This window comes from Heloderma suspectum, chromosome 1 (assembly GCF_057233095.1).
Source record: "Heloderma suspectum isolate Gila_16-S chromosome 1, 16-S_ref, whole genome shotgun sequence".
In the NCBI taxonomy this organism is placed as follows: Eukaryota; Metazoa; Chordata; class Lepidosauria; order Squamata; family Helodermatidae; genus Heloderma; species Heloderma suspectum.
In genome coordinates, this window is record NC_139458.1 from 274,971,742 (window position 1) to 274,988,549 (window position 16,808).

The window sequence follows — 16,808 nt, forward strand, 5'->3', positions numbered from 1 at the left end:
TGAGGGATTGGTAATGGTCTGTTTCTGACATGTGCGTGAGATAGCAATATAATAAAAATGTCTACAAAATAGACAATGAATTTCATTCCTTCTTTTCTTTATGAATGAATGTGAGCACTCTTTCTTTTTTTACTATACCTTCACTAAAGGTTGGGCCATTGGGAACTGGATAAAGGTACATTAGAGCCAGATGCAACCTTCCCTATGCTAGATTATAGAACTTCTTCACCAAGTTGTCACAGTCTACAAGAACAAATGGAATATTTTATTGAGTAATGGCAAGCAGTGAGAGACATTTTTTCATCAAATGATCACAAGACAGCCCAGCTGAAAACCACAATTTAAATACAAGATTTTGATTCACATAGCTCAGAGATTTGCTGGCAATGTGAAGACACAGTAGCCAATTCAGATGAAAGTTTCATGCAAGTTTCTTCATCATACAATCCATCCAGATGTATATAAAAACCAGGATGGAATATTGAAAACAAGTCCAATTGATGATATAAATTGGCCTTTAGAAAGGATAGTAAAGGAAAAAAATTGAGAGCCTCTAAGGAACTAAGAAGTCATTTGATTGCTCAGGAACTGCTTTCACGGATCAAAACTGAAAGAGAATCCAAGACCACAAATAGACCTCACATTCTAAATATTACTTGCACCTTTTAATGTTTGAAAAGAATTACACAACAGCACTGTGGCGCTCTAGTAGCCATGTAGTCCTACCAACAGACAGAATGAATGCCTTACAGACAATTTCCTTCAGACACTATCCTCAGCCTAAAAGGGTGAATATTCTTTTTTATTTTGTTGTAGAAGACAAAAAAGCCACAGAACGCTGTTATCCATCTACTCACAGGGCATGTCTGCACAGCAGCTCCCTGTAGTTTCAGTTCCACACTTTTAACACAAATCTAGAGCTAAGATCGAGGAGAAACCCCACAAAACCTTTCCAGTGTATGCACAGGGTTTTCCTGAAGAAGAATCTCAGAAGCTCCTCTTTGTGCTAGGAGCTCCCCATGCTCTGGCTTTGGTGTACACAGCTTGGAATTGCAGGAAGACATTCCTAAGGAGGCACGTGTGGCCCTAAGAACTCCATGCCAACATTGCATCCTATAGGCTGTAGCTCGGTGCTCGAGCACATGCTTTGAATGCAAAAGGTCCCAGGTTCAATCCATAACATCACCAGGAAAGAACCCCTCTGCCTGATAGCCTGGAGAGCTGCTGCCAGTCAGTGTTGATGATACTGGGCTAGACAGACAAAAGATCTGACTCAGTATAAGGCGGCTTCCTAGGTTTATTGATGTACTGATTTAATTTACAGTATTTGTATGTCGCTCCACATCCAAAGACCTCGAAGCGGTGAACAGCAGACATGATAATGAACGTTCCTATACTACAGATTGTGCAGCCCTCACTGAGTGACCTATTCCCGAGGTCACTGCATCTGCAACAGAGGTTCCCAACATGGCGCCTGCAGGAACCATAGCCCAATGGGGGCCTCCAACGGTGCCCACAAAGCTCTCCCCTCCCTGCCCTCTTCAAAAAAATTGTTTGACGAAAAACCTTGGAAAATGTTAGGGCAGTCTTTTTTCCCTGCCTTTTTAGACCCTAGCCTTGCTCTTTCTCTCCCCTCTACCCCTTTGCCTTGCTATTTCTCCATCCCTCCCAGCCTCTAGCCTTGCTATTTATCTCCACCACCACCACCGCTTTAGCTCACTTCTATCTACCCAGGCCCCCACAGCAGCCATTACATGACTAGCCATATCCACCGTGGGAGAAATTTCTGGTGGTGCCCCCAGCAGTTTCTCAAATTCCCAAATGTGCCCACGGGTCCAAAAAGTTTGGGGACTCCTGATCTACAGTACATAGGCAAGTCTGAATTCACTGCATGGCCAGAAAGTATGCATGCAATCCTCCTAACGTAGCTTATTTAACATGCACCCCACGTTTCAACTGCCACACTTCCTTAACTAGCATTCAATTACATCGCCAGCTTTACACAGCTTTCCCTGTCAGAGTTTACTTTCTTTGAATGAAGTGAACCCCCTCCCCCACCAGCCCAGAACACAGCTGTCATCCCTTCCTGTTCCTGAGCCAACTAGCACTGCAGATGCAAGCCAGAAGGCTGGAGTTTGGAGGCTTCCAAGTCTTCTTAAGCCTGCTGCCCTGGACCACCCAAAGGTCACGGCTGACATTGTCTAAGGTCTCTGTTTCAAAGTGGGTCACGGTGCAGCAGAGCACGAAACACGAACATCCAAACCTACAAGGCATAACTAGGTTACTAGGATGGGAGTGTCTTCATTTCACACTCAGATTTGTATATCGGTTCCCAGATTATTCTTTTTAAAATGAAGTCAGTGAACCACATATCCTAAAATACAAGGTGCGGTGCTGCGTTTTAAAAATTATTTGCACACAGAAATACAGCATGCTTGGAAATTACTTGGAAACAGATTCTCAAGGAGGAAGTCAGACTCAGGACACACCTGTACATAGAGCAGGAGGTTCAAGACTCTGGGATTCAGGAAGGAACTTGTTGCCCTAGGACACGGATGGGGAACAAGCGGCCATCCAGATGTTGCTGGACTGCATCTCCCATGATCCCTCACCATTGGCTATGCTGGATAGGGCTGATGGAGGTTGCAGTGCAACAACAACTGGAGGACCACAAGTTGCCCACCCTGTCCTAGGCTGCCCTCACCACAGCTCTGTGCCTGATGCTATAGACATTTTCATAGATATCTAGAATGCAAAAACATAAGAAGAGCCATGCTGGATCAAACTAAGGGTCCATGTACTCCAGCATTCGGTTCACAGAATGGCTGACTAGCTGTCGACCAGGAAATCACAAGCAGGACACGAGGGCAACAGCACCCTCCTGCTGAAGTTCCCCACCAACTGGTGTACATAGGCATACTGCCTCTGATACTGCAGGTAGCACATCGGGACTAGTAGCCATCGGGACTAGTAGCCATCGATAGCCTTCTCCTCCAGGAATTTATCTAACCCCCTTTTGAAGACATCCAAATTGGTGGCCATCACTATGCCTTGTAGTAGCGAATTCCATAGATCAACTATGCGCTGTGTGAAGAAGTACTTCTTTTTATCTGTCCCGAGTCTCCCACCAATCAGCTTCATGGGAACACCCTGGATTCTACTATTGTGAGAAAGGGAGAAAATGTCTCCCTATCCAGGGAACAAGAAAAATGTCTCCCTATTCTCTACATAATTTTATACACCTCTATCATGTCTCCTCTTACTCACCCTTTTTCCAGGCTAAACAATCCGCTGTTGTAACCTTCCCTCATAGGGGAGTTGCTCCACTCCCTTGATCATTTTAGTTCCTTTTTCTGTACTTTTTTCAGCTCTACGATATTTTTGTTTCAAGTGACCAGAACTGTACACGGCATTCTAAGTGTGGCCACACCACAAATTTGTATGAAAACAGCATGATAGTGGCAGTTTTATTCTCAATTCCTTTTCTAATTATACCTATCATGGAGTTTGCCTTTTTTACAGCAGCCGCACACTGGCTTGACATTATCTATACATTCAGACAAAGGCAAAACCATGCAGCACATACTAAAGAAGAGGATGCTGAGAAAGGCTTTTTTCTTCTTCTTCAGAGGATGTAGACCGAATGCCTTGGGCTACCTATGGTTAGCATTAACATCATCACAGATGTAACGCTAACCATAGTTAGCTCTGAAGATGAAATGCAGCAGTGGGCAGGGGGAGTGCACAAGCTTGCAAGGTGTTCCTGGTTGCTAGCCCCTAGCTAGGAGACCGGGCATTACTTCTGCACAAGCTTCTATGAAAGGGTAAATAGCTTGTTTTCTGAAAACAAGATGCCAACAGAGAAACAAGGGTGCTGAAGCTTGACAGAGATTTTCCATTGTTCCACTGGAAGAGGGAACAACATTTACCACTTTAGCCACTATCTGCTGTTGTCTAAGGCTGCTGAGCTAAAGGAGTGGATGCATTTAATTAAACCTCCATTGCTTACTGCTATTAACCTCTACAGCTGTAATTCAAGCCCTTAGGCAGAATAATAGTTAAGTGAGAGTGCAATCCTAAGGGATTGCCACTCAATAGATAAAGGGCTTCAAGATCAAGGAGCCCTCTGTCTATCCTATGTCCTGCCAGCAGAAGCCAGGGAGGATGGGAGGACAGAGGCAAAAACAGCTCTTGGCTTGTCTAGCGGACTTGGTGGGTGGGACAGGTGATGTAAAGGCATTAGGATTCTGGTGATCCTGGCCCCTCCTCCTCCCTCCCCACCAGCACATGTCCCCTTTTCTCCCTTTCTGACTTCTCTTATGAGGTTGCAGTTGCTTTCCATGGTGACTGGGAGCAGGGAGAAAGATCTACGATCAGATCGCCTCCTCTACAGTTGTAGCTTTGTCTACAGCTGCAGAGCAAGAGATCTACACTAGCACAATCTATTTTTAGCACAGAAACAATTCTTTCTCTCTTTCTGGAAACTCACTTCTTGGAAGGCGTGCACATCTACATAAACGCCATAGTCTATTTGAATTCGAACTAGAATTCAGATAGAATTCATAGTTCGAATTCTATTAACTACATCTTTATCATATGCACATTTACTACAGTCTTCCAATTCATGATACATTTCCAAAGTTGCCTCTGAGCCCCTCAGTTCTCAGTTTTGGCAACTAACTCAGAACTGCATATTCTAAAATCATACTGTAGAAACTTCAGTATTGCAAACAGGCCAAAGAACAGATGTCAGGGTCTTGTTCAACATTGATCATAAATAATTGGCATCCAATGCCTTGAAAACACAGTCGACCATGGTGTCAGGCTTTCGTGATTGGGCACAATCCAGCTTTGGAAATATTAGAAGCTGCCTTAGACTAAGTCAAACCCTTGGTCCATCTAGCTCAGTATTTTCTACACTGAATGGCAGTGGCTGTCTGGGTCCTCAGACCAGGACATTTCCAAGCCCTATCAAGAAATGCCAGGGACTGAACCTGAGACCTTGGCATGCAAAGCATGTGCTCTCTACTGACCTAAAGCCCATTCCTAAAAAACTTTAGCCCTATGCAGGCATTAAGCCTGATCACGTGAGGCCTAAAGGTGGAGAGGGAATGTGGGTCTGCACCCACGAGCCTCGCCCTCAATGTCCCCATTCCCCTCAGGTTTCTGAATCGTGTAGAGGCTTCCCGCCAAAGCAAGCAGAAGTCCACTTCAGGCCTCCCTGCTCAATGGGGGAATTGTGGGGATGTGCACACCTATGCCCCCTCCCCACTTTTAGCTCTCTAGTGAGCAGGCCAAACACCTTCGTAGGGTTACCCTGCCTGCTGCAAGTGAGAATGGTTTTGTTTTTGTCACAGGCATTTCTTCTGTGTATGTTGTCTCTGCATACCATGCTGTTAATGTTTAAGCATATAAAGGAAGGTGTGGGAGAACAAAAGCAGAACAAAAGCTCAAATCTTCACCCCAACCAGATCCAGCCACAGGCCCAAAGTTAATGAATGGCACTTTCATCATAAAGTTTGAGGCCTTTCCACAAGCAGCTTTTCCCTTAATGCTATGCTTGAGCTATCACAGATCCAGCACCAATCGTACTGTATTGCATCCCCAAGTAATAGAAAGTGGAGGCAATCTTCCTGCAGGTGGGAAGGTTGCTTTTGGCTGGTTTTGGCTGATTTCTTTTAAGCAGATGTGCACTGCAGTGAGGAGAGCACAGATTTAAAAAAATACAGCAACGTTTCCACAAAATGGTGAGAATATTGCTACAGGAAGAGAATGTAGTCTCCTTTAAAGGCCTTTGATGGGAAATGAAGATCTTGAACTCTGGTCCAGAAAAGCAATTATTTCAAAATAAGTTTAAAGCCTATCTAAAAAAGCTTACCAATTAGGACTTCTGATTTACAGAAAACGGTGAAAGGGAGCATGAAAATTCTTGAAAAGAAAAGATTATAAAATAGGCCAGAATAGAAGAAGTAGAGGGTAAAAGAGGAGTTAAAAGATAGAGGAGCCTAGGCCAGCCTTCCCCAACTTTATGCCTTCTAGATGTTTTGGGCTACTATTCCCATAGTCCCTGACCATTAGCCATGTTGACTAATGGGCCTGATGGAAGCTGTAGTCAAAACTTCTGGAGGGCACTTGTTCGGGGAAGGCTGGCCTAGGCTTCCTCTATCCTCCCAATCCTCCTTTATCCTCTGCTTCTTCTATTCTTACAACATTAAATTAAAGTTGGCTGTCTGTCTGGTATTCATATCACAAGGGAGTAATCTTTGCTATCGCACTAGTCTTTTCTCTATAAGGACATTTACCTTTATAGCAATAGATTTATAAAATACTGCATTCCCAACTAAATTGTCAGCATTGTGCACAAACAGGTTTATACAATGAGGGAATCTAAAGAGGGATTTCCAGTGGTTGCTCCACTCTTATGGAATTTCCTTCCTCTCAGCACATGCCAAAGATAGAACACTTTCTAGAAGACCTATTCTAGAATACATCAAGACCTATTTGGATTTTAAAAGATAGGATTTAGGCTGCTCCTGTGCTACAGCCTTTGTTATATTACATATTCCTTTGAATGAGGAATTGTGAAAAACCAAGATATAGTGTTGGATGCAGATTTGCACTTGTGGAAGAGCTGTAGCAATGGTGCAGTTCCATGAAAACATTGAAGAAGCAATACCATAACATGCACAGATTGAAATCTGGCCTTAAAGAGTACACAGTATGTTGCGCAACATTGCGCAAAAGCTTAGCACTTGGGGAACCAAGTCTGCTGGATCAGGATTTTAGCATTAGCAGAACAATGCTGCGCAACAGGGGAAAAGATTGCTCAGCTTGCACAACGTGCCTTCCGCTTGCATAGGACAAAATCTTGATCCAACCCAACATGCTAGTGTTTTAAAGACAGGAGTGTATTCATAATTATTTTTATACAAAATGCTAAGTGGATTACATATATGTTTTCTAATTGCTCCTGAGGAAGAGTTTCCTGACTCAAAATGCATTTGGACTTAATGAATAAACAGATTCCGGCACACCTTAGAGGATTCCTAATTTTTCATTTCCTGTACTGGTGGTGGTGCCATCCTCTTTTTTAAGCCAGTGCTAATCCCCCAAAATAGCAGTTTACATAATTGCTAGCAAGAGTGCCTGAGCAGGAAATGGATATATTCATAAACCCAATGTATGCAAATATAAAGAGCCAACCAAGTGTTATTCCCCAGTCCACAGAACATTTAAACTAATGGTTAAGCCCTAAATGACGTTACAGCAAGTGATAATCAACAGAGGCTATTAAGTCAGACTGCATTACGTATGTCTGCAGCACCCCATGATGGCTTGCATGTGTGAAACAGCCACAACAATTCAAACAACATAGACAGAGCTTTCATGTATGCCTCACTTCATGGACCATACACTTTTCAACTGAGGCAGTTCACACATTCAGCTACAAACCATTAAGTGATTCCCCCGCCCTCCCATTCCAGAGGTGAATTAGCCTCAGATAGCTAAAGGGGAACCACATTGTCATAAATCGTTCATGGATCATAAACATAGGTCGAAATCCTATGCAATCCTGAATTTAGTGAACTCAGACCCAAAGAACTTCCTAATTTTTTATTCTAGAGTAAGTGCAGGTCCCCCAATCTGGATTGGGACCCTAGCAGGACAGGAAGTGGGGGCTTTAACCCTCCTCCTCCGGTTTGGTCCTGATCTGAATCAAGCAAATGGAGCACTATTTGGCCATATATATATTGCATGTGCGGGGAGGGGGATCCAGATTGCGACTGCAGAAGGGGGGAAGGGATACCCCCCCCCCATGCTAGGACCCTGATTTGGATCGGGGGCCCTGTACTTATCCTAGAGTAAAAAAGAACTCGATGGCCTTGAAGGCCCCTTCCAACCCTACTATTCTATGATTCTATGAACATAGTTGCTAGTTACATATTTAAATAAATGTGTGCTTTGGCCTTCAGTGGCCCTTTCTTCTGAATAAATGGGCATAGGAGGGAGCTATTAGTAACAAATCCTAATTTCTTCCTGCATAATAGTGAGGAAATACATACACTTTTGTTTCATAGTCTTTCCATGCTTTATCAAAAGGTTTCTTCAGATCCTGCAAAAATGCAATGAGAAAGACATTAAATAGGTGGGTAACCATTTGTTATGAGACTTTCCTTCTAATCACCCAAACCAGATGCTGATGAACTGTTTTTGCAGTCAGGAACATCCTGTCACCCTTTAAACACAATCTAGCTTTAACCAGCTTTCTAGGCTTTTATGATGTACTTTAATGGAAGTTTAAACATTTGGAAGTCCAATATATACCCTTCATTGACTGCTATGGGAGCAAAGCTCAACACACTGGGCAAAGCCTATGTTTAACACCAATATGAACTCCAAATACCTCCAATTACTTTAGAGTTAACCAGGGGCCTGTTCATACATAAGAGCTGCTTCTTTCTCCATATAATTATCTTATGTATGAGACTGAAACAGACCAGGTCTGCACAATCTGGAACCCACCAAACCAAATGCAAAGGATGGCAACCCACCAGGGGGCTGATAAACTTCCAGGTTTTACTTCTTTCTGCTTGGATCTTCAAAGGAGGGGGATCAATGAGCACCTGGCAAGCCACAGAACAAGGCTGGTGGGCTGCTTTTGGCATGCTGGGCCATACTTTGTACAGGCCTATCTGAGAAACCTTTACTGTGAACCAGATTGCATAAAGATTCAGTAGACAGAGGCCAGCAGCTTAGCATGTTTGCAGTGGCCTGGAAAAGGGCTCAATTCACCCTGGTATTTCTCCACATATATGGAAAAAAATGGGGTAGGGCTAACTTGCCAGCTCACATGTATGAACCAAATTAAAATCTAACAATTTGAACTATTAAGAATAAAATATTATTGTGGAATTATCTAACAGTAATTATCAGCTAAATTAGCTCAGCTTATTTGCATTTTCTAAATACTAAAACAGGCACACCACCACTGAACAGGTCAATTTGTGAAACATTACACTAAGTTTAATGAAGTATTCATAATCCACCTAGGAAACATTTGCTATTGGGCAGATTAAAAATATAATCATCACCATCCTCATCACCACCACCACCACCATCACAACCCTGTACAGTGAGAACATTCCAGTGTCTGTAAAGAAAAACTTTAATATTCAAACACCACCACCACCACCACTTTTTAATGCTTTTCCTGAATATACTTTGGATTGTTTTCATAGCTGCTCCCTAACCGCACTGAAAATATGTGAACTTCTTCTGTTCTTAGTCGCTTTACTGACTAATTCTAAGCAACTTGCCAGAAAAAGAATGTTTCAAATTTACACTCGCTCTCTCTCTCTTTAAATTAACACTTTTATTTTGGTATATAAAATGCACACAAAATACACAATTTTTCAGCCTCACTAATGTTTCAAAACAAGCCAAAATAGACACAAATTCCTCCTTCACCCAGAGTCCACCCCCAAATCTTTCCTCCCCCCCTCCATAGGCCCACCCATCCTATGCCCTGCCAGCGGGAACACCAAATCCAAGGACATTTAGAATAATAACCAGTGACATCATAACAGAAATACACTTACAGAAAGAAAAGGACGCAAGAGAGGGAGGATGAGGAGAAGAAGAAAAAGAAAAAAAAAGAAAAAAAGGAAATAAGCAAACAAAAACACCCCAAACTATACAAACATGAAATCTATGCAACTATACAAATGATAGCACCAAAACTACTGACAGGCTTCTTTCAGCAGTACATAGAACCATTTTATTCTCTGTATGTTAAAAAAAAAAAACAGGTTGAAAATTGTAACATGTATTGTGTCAAGCTGTTTTCCATTACCAAATTATTTTTATAGCTGGCTAACAAAACTCTCATCTCTATCATGAATGTTTCAATATACAGTTTTTATCCTATTCACAGAAAATGAGAAGTGTCAAGACATACAGTTCAATCTTGGGGCCAGTTGGGGTGTTTGTAGGGCTCCAGGAAAATTCTCAAACCAGGTCCTCCAACCTCTTGTGCTAGTTCCTCAGTCACTAGGCCCTGTGCATCAAGGCTGCAGTACTGGCCTGAGTGCCTTTAGCTGACTTCACAAGGCAATGGAGGTACACTAGGCCCTATAAATCCTTTCTTTCCAAGTATGCTCCTCAGACTGAGCAATTCGTTGCTTGAGGAGTGTCACCTTCTTAGCTCCTGCCTGTCCATGACAATGTCCCCCTGCCACCAGCCCAGATGACTAGCACCTTACCTGTGCCTTACAGTTAAGCCCATGGACCGACAGTGTTATTTTGCTCCCAGAATTCTCTGAGGAGAAAACTGGGTGCAGGCCTTGAGCTCACAGGCATCCTCCACTGTTCTCTTCTTCTCCCTTCACTTAGGGGAAGGGTCATGGCTCAGTGACAGAGCGCATGCGCTGCATGCAGAAAATCACAAGTTCAATCCCTGGCATCTCCAGGTGGGGCGAGGAAAGAATCCTGCCTGAAACCCTGGAGAGCCGCTGCCAGTCAGTGTTGACAATACTGGGCTAGATGGGCCAGTGGTCTGACTCAGTATAAGGCAGCTTCCCATGTTTCTATGAGGGGGGAAACAACTAAACTGGGAGATTGCGAGGTTATTTGTACACTGAAACTTCTATGACCTGGTCATTAAGCTCTCTTTGCAGAGACTAAGGGAGCATGGGGTAGAGTGTAGGAATCCAAGGCCGCCTTCCTGATCTCTCCCAAAGGAGAATTCTGGGCAGAAAATAGCATCGAAACAGGCACTTTGTGCACGTTAATTCATGACAGGCCAAACATAAACATAATCTGTCTACCCAGAGAGAGCATCTTTGCAAAGTGATGCACATGTTTTAAATAGGCAATAAATCTTGAAAACAACATAATCATTGTTTCATGGTCACTCATAAGCATCTCTAGAGCTATATTTTATTTCAGCTCTTTAAAGTACATGTTGTATTTCATCAATTAATTCATTTATTATATTTGTAAACTGCCCAATAGCTAAAGCTCTCTGGGTGGTTCACAATGTGATAGAACACAATATAACCTTTTTTTGAATCAAAAAATGATTCCAGGGACTTTTGCATTTGCAAAGTGATCATAATAATAATGATGATGTATCAGGGCTCCCATCTGCCAGGATGCCCAAATTCCTAACATGCATAGAGCATGTATCAGATACTCAACACCTGCAACTAGCACCCCCCCCCCCCAAAATCACCATATCTAATGTTAAATATATTCTGTACATGAGGGAGAAGACTGGTGGTAATGGGTGCTGGTAGAGCATGCTTTTCTCAAACTGAAACTAAAATGCACTTATGATAACAAGAACCACAAAAAAACATATATTTGAAATATATGTGTATGCAACATACCCCTTTCACTCCTTTTAGATCTCCCTTCAGCAAACTGTCCAGTGGGAACGTGATTATATTGTTCATGTTCTGGATCTACAATAAAAATTGCAATGCTTTTAAAACATTTTCATACTCAGGATTAACATCCATTCTTTTATCAGGTAGATCTAGAAGCATTTGAACAGCAAAGAGTGAACAAGTCAAGATATAGCATTATGAGTACATAACGTTATTGCCATTATGAAACGTAACAAATGAGGCAGGGCCTCAGTATACACTGATTCCCTGGGAGGACTTCATTTGCCCCCAAACCCTGGAGTTTGGTCCCCAAGAGGTGCAAGATATCAGTTTCCACTTTTACAGAAAGCAAAAAGATAAAGAGGGATGCCCTTCCTAGTTGTTTGCGAGCAGTTGGGAATGCATTCTTTCATTATTATTATTAAGGCACAGTGCTCAAGGTGTGGCTGTGTTGTTTTGCCATCATGTTAAATTTTAACTTAGTACAAATAAGGTAACAGGCATGCTGGTGGAGCAAGATATACACATGCTATCCAAACTACAGATCCATACCTAGAACAGTAGTTCATATTAATCAATGAAAACAAAACTGCTTTAAAAAATAGAAGTAACAGAACATGTATTTGTATAAACTAAGTCTGAACCAAATGTTCTCCCATTTTGCTTTTCACTTTGACAGCCGCAATTTAAAAAGGGACCTTTCCCAAAGATCTTAATACTCCCTTTTTGTGGCTGTTTATACCCACTGTTTCTCTCTGTGAAATCCCACCCCCCAAACTTCATTGCTTGAGTGATCCCAAACAATTGGCTATATATATATATATATATATATATATATATATAGTTGTATATATATGATGACATCACAGTACTGTGTAACCAATCAGATTTGACTATGTGCTCATGACACTAATGGGAAAATGAAACCCACTGGTCATGTGGGTAATCCTAGCCAATCAGGGATCTCTCTATCAATCAAACAATCTTACAGCCCTTTCAAGGAGACCTTAACAATCAAACACTGAAGGGGGTGGGTACCTTTCAACTTTGACCACAATTCCTGTGAAATGGCCCCTCCTTTGACTCAGCCCTAGTATAAATGATTCAAAGAACGCAAGACATTTTAACTAGACCATCTTTCCTAACAGATTTTGACCTAAGTTTGGGTATTAGCCCCAGGAGCGTAGCCAAGTCATTTGTAGTGTTAGAGGGGCCTAGAGATCCATAATGCTTGCTTAAGCTCATTACTGGTACAATTCCCATGCTAGTAAGCCTCTGAGCATGTGCAGATGAGTCAAAAGGCCAATAACAGCCTTCTCAGTGCATTCCTTACTAATGAGGAGAATGTCTTATCTCTGATGTGCCTAGGAAGCAAAGTCTGTTTACAGGTGGCTGTGCCTGAGAACCAAACACTTCTAGCCTATTCTGGGAATGAACGCTAGGGGTGCTTGCTAGTGTCGTGCTGCCTCATGGCTAACATGTAGTGTATAAGACCCATTGTACCCAGTGGCTTGGGGTTCAGAGAAGCTGTCTGATCCAACCATGGGGTATGCCTGTGTGCTGTAAATTACTCAATAAAGTCTTCTTGTAAGCAAACCTTTGAGTCTGATTTATCACTATCTTGGCACTTCTAACCTAAGAGTTCAATGCCCACGGCCGGGGCGACACGCTTTGCCAGGTCTGAAGTACTGAATTGTACACAGCAACCAGGAAAAGCTACTGATTATAGAATCAACATTACATCACACCTCTGCAAATCTTTGAACAGCAATGTCAAGAGGCTTTTCAGGAAATCCAGTCCAGATTGCCTAAGTGAGAAGTATATTATTGCATAAAAAGTAAAAAAAAGTAAAGGTGTCCCCAATCAGTCGTGTCCGACTCTAGGGTGTGGTGCTCATCTCCATTTCTAAGCTGAAGAGCCAGCGCTGTCCGAAGACGCTTCCATGGTCATGTGGCCGGCATGACTGAACACCGAGGTGCACGGAACTCTGTTACCTTTCCCGCCAAAGCGGTACCTATTTATCTACTTGCAATTTCTTGCTTTCGAACTACTAGGTTGGCAGAAGCTGGGACTGAAGACGGGAGCTCACTCCATCATGCAACACTCAGGTCTCGAACTGCTGTCCTGCCGACCTTCCGGTTTGCATTTCAGCGTCTTAACCACTAAGCCACCGCGGCCCTATATTATTGCATAAGTAGTCTCAATAAGATGCTTTTAAGCAGCAAAATGGATTGATAATAGGGAACAACAACTAGAAGGCCCAGAGCCTCAGCTGACCTCCCAAAGTACCACCAACTGCCCTCCTCAAGTTGCCAACCTAGATGATAAAGGGAGTGGTGGAGCTGGCAAAGATCATGATAACCATCCACTCTGGAGGGTATAGGACCCCCAGCCTACTCCTCCTTCTCCTCCTCAAAGTAGCCCTACTGTAAAAGTAGGTACTGGCCTGATACAGGCCACAGATGCTGTTCCAGCCAATCATCCAATAAAAGAAACCAAGCAGCTGGACGTTATATTTCTCTTATGGGGATAGCTTGTCCATTGGACCAAAGGCATTAAAATTTGGCCCAGATGCTGATCATCCAGAAAAACTGGCCCTTCCACTAAAATTATACCCATCCACTAAAGACTGCTGCTAATACTCTCAAGCAAACACTTCTAACTGCTGCCCCCAAATTGCAGTGCTGCCCTTTTTTTGGTCAAGTCTTGCAGGGGCCGGGAACAAAGTCAAGTAGTACAGTTGTCAAGACAACAATCACACAGTTACTTCTCCCTTCCTCCCTCCGAAAGGAAAAAGAGTAGGCCAAGAGGCACCTGAGGGAGTAGAAGATGCAGAACCTTGAGTAGTGGGTAGATTGGGGAACAAAGCAGAACTGTTACTCGTTCCCACCTTCAAAAAAGCAAGGGTGCCCTAATACTTAGGAGTGGTCCTGCTTTCACATTAAATGTTTCAAACTGCTTTGTCCTACTGAATTCTGTAAAATTCTAACACAACTGTTCAATCATTATAAGTGTTGCCAAATTACTTCCCCCACTCTTGGACCTGTGCCTTCAGCAGCAAGCTGGCATGCAGAAATGAAGAAAGCGAAGTTTCCCCCAGTGTGGAGATTCAGTAACTGGAAAAGCTTCACTTGCTTACATTCTGTATATCAAGCTGCTATTAAAGGCAGGGAAGAATTAAATCTGCAATATATACTAAATCTCATAGAAAACCTTGAATATCGGTTCCCTGTTCTGCAAATAGGGAATCTTTCCTTGAGGAAGATAAAAGAGAGAATGAATCTCCCAGGCAGACTTGCAACCTGATAACAACCATGTTTGCTAAGAAGTAAGTCCCACAATTCAATGCTTCGTCTACTAATACAATATTAGCAACTTTCTTTAAGTTAAAAAAGAAATGCTATTTCTAGCCTCTTTGGCTACCAGTTTCCATCTAGCAGCTTTCAACAAGGTAAGTAGGCCTACTAGAAGCAAATACTTGCAAAGAGAAACCAAACTCTGAACAGCTTTCCGCTAAATCTGAATTACCATACTTGGGTAACACCACTGTTGTATTAAACTTTGACCACGATTTAGTTGACTGCAAGATGTAGAATATGAATATAGGCAATAGCGGCCACATTTCCCCTATTAGATTTTTCACCCCAACTACAAAACAAATACTTCAATTGTATATGGAAGCCGATGAGTTCAATGATGAATTTAAAATCAAAGTGGCTGATTCATCCAACTCATGTACACTAGCCTGCTCTGCCCTAATAAGTATTCTGTCATTGATTTTGCACCCACAGGCAAGAACAGCTATGAACATTTTTACTGCTCTAACCCCTGATGTATATAGAAGCCTAGTTTTAACATCTGCCATTACATTCCATGAAACAGCAGGGTTTATACGAGGCTTCTTGTACTGATTATGCAAACCAAAGCGGTTTTGGCATCCTCACAAAATTAGAACCTTACTATTCCTCTAAAAGCTCCCACACTCAGCTGCTGCCCCTGACCTTCGTATGTCTAGTCTAGTGGCTACATTCATCTACACACGTCTTGCTTTTGGGGACATGGCTGCTGCTGTCAGAACTGCATAAACATACCCCGAGGAGTGAAAAACTGAGGTGGTAACCCTGTTCTGGGGAGAACCACTTTAGACTACAAATGGGTGGAGGACCCTTCTCCTGAAACACTGATTTTCTATCTGAACTATTTTTATATATGAAGTACTCAGTAATAAGAGCATACGAAGAGCCCTGCTGGATCAGCCCAAGGGTCCATCTAGTCCAGCATTCTGTTCACACAGTGGCCAGCCAGCTGTCAACGGGAGACCCACAAGCAAGACATGAGGACAACAGCACCCTCTTGCCCATGTTCCCCAGCAACTGGTGTACATAGCTATACTGCCTTTGATCCCTGACCTGCAATCTGATATGCTCAGAAACTGAGCATATCAGCATATCAGAAACTGAGCTCAGAAACCAGCTCAGACACTGGTTTATCATCTTAGCGAGAAATAAGTAATCCTCTTAGCAAGAACATCTAACAAATCTATTATTACTTTGAGATGGTTTCTTTATTCCGAAAATAACTAAAGACTAAAGATATATATAAGGATATATATTTAAAATTGATTAACTGCAGCTTTTTCTGTGTCTTTTTTTTTAATTCACAAATTTCAGTCGATGAACCCTGTACCAGTCTGCGATCCCTCTTTGCTTAATGAGCTGTCTTCTCTATAATTATATATGCGCCACGGAAATGAAGATGTTGAAACAGGTGTCGAAGCAACACAGACTACAGCAGCACAAAGCCAATTAGCATCTGCAGGCAGTACTAGCAATTCAATCTAATACTCCTGTCAAGAAGGGAAGCTGAACCTAATGAGTGTGTGAGAAAGAAAAATACTAACACCAAAGCAAACTATTTTCTTAAGAATCAATGCAAAAGTAAATCAGGCCTTTTAAAAGTGGTTTTTCTACTGCTACATTTTCAAGCCACCATTCAAGGAGCACTCACATATCCACAGACATCTACCCTGCAACCCACTTTGCTGAAGCTAAGGGTCAAGTCAGGGCCTGGATGAGAGGTTGCCTGGGAACCTCATGTATATTGCCTTAAATTCTATGTTGGAAGAAAGGCAGGATATAAATGCTTCAGATACATATATGAGTTACCATCCCAAGAAAGTTAGTTGTGACAAGAAATTTTCCACTGATCTCAGCTGGGGCCATAGGATTGTATCCGATGGTTGCTTTGCACTAGCAAAAAGTAGTTCATGCAGAGTGGGGCAGCCAATTCTCATTTTCACCAACCCCCACAACCTACTGCAGCCCCATACGTCTACAGAAAAGCAGCTTTAGAGTGTCAGACAACCCTCCAGAACACAAGGGGATATGGCACAGGGAGCTGCCATAGATAGGGGAGAG

General features: G+C 42.5%; 1 protein-coding gene across 4 annotated transcripts in view; it reads right to left on the bottom strand.

Moving 5' to 3' along the window:
* The window catches only part of ASAP2 (ArfGAP with SH3 domain, ankyrin repeat and PH domain 2), a 118,777-nt gene that overhangs the window by 61,993 nt on the left and 39,976 nt on the right, over positions 1 to 16,808 (bottom strand). For all 4 annotated transcript variants that reach the window (XM_084826676.1, XM_084826674.1, XM_084826675.1 and 1 more), the window contains exons 4-5: positions 11,391 to 11,465; positions 8,064 to 8,113 (exon numbers count right to left, since the gene is read on the bottom strand). In XM_084826676.1, coding sequence (XP_084682802.1) covers positions 8,064 to 8,113; positions 11,391 to 11,465 — 125 coding nt within the window. The remainder of the gene's footprint in view (positions 1 to 8,063; positions 8,114 to 11,390; positions 11,466 to 16,808) is intronic.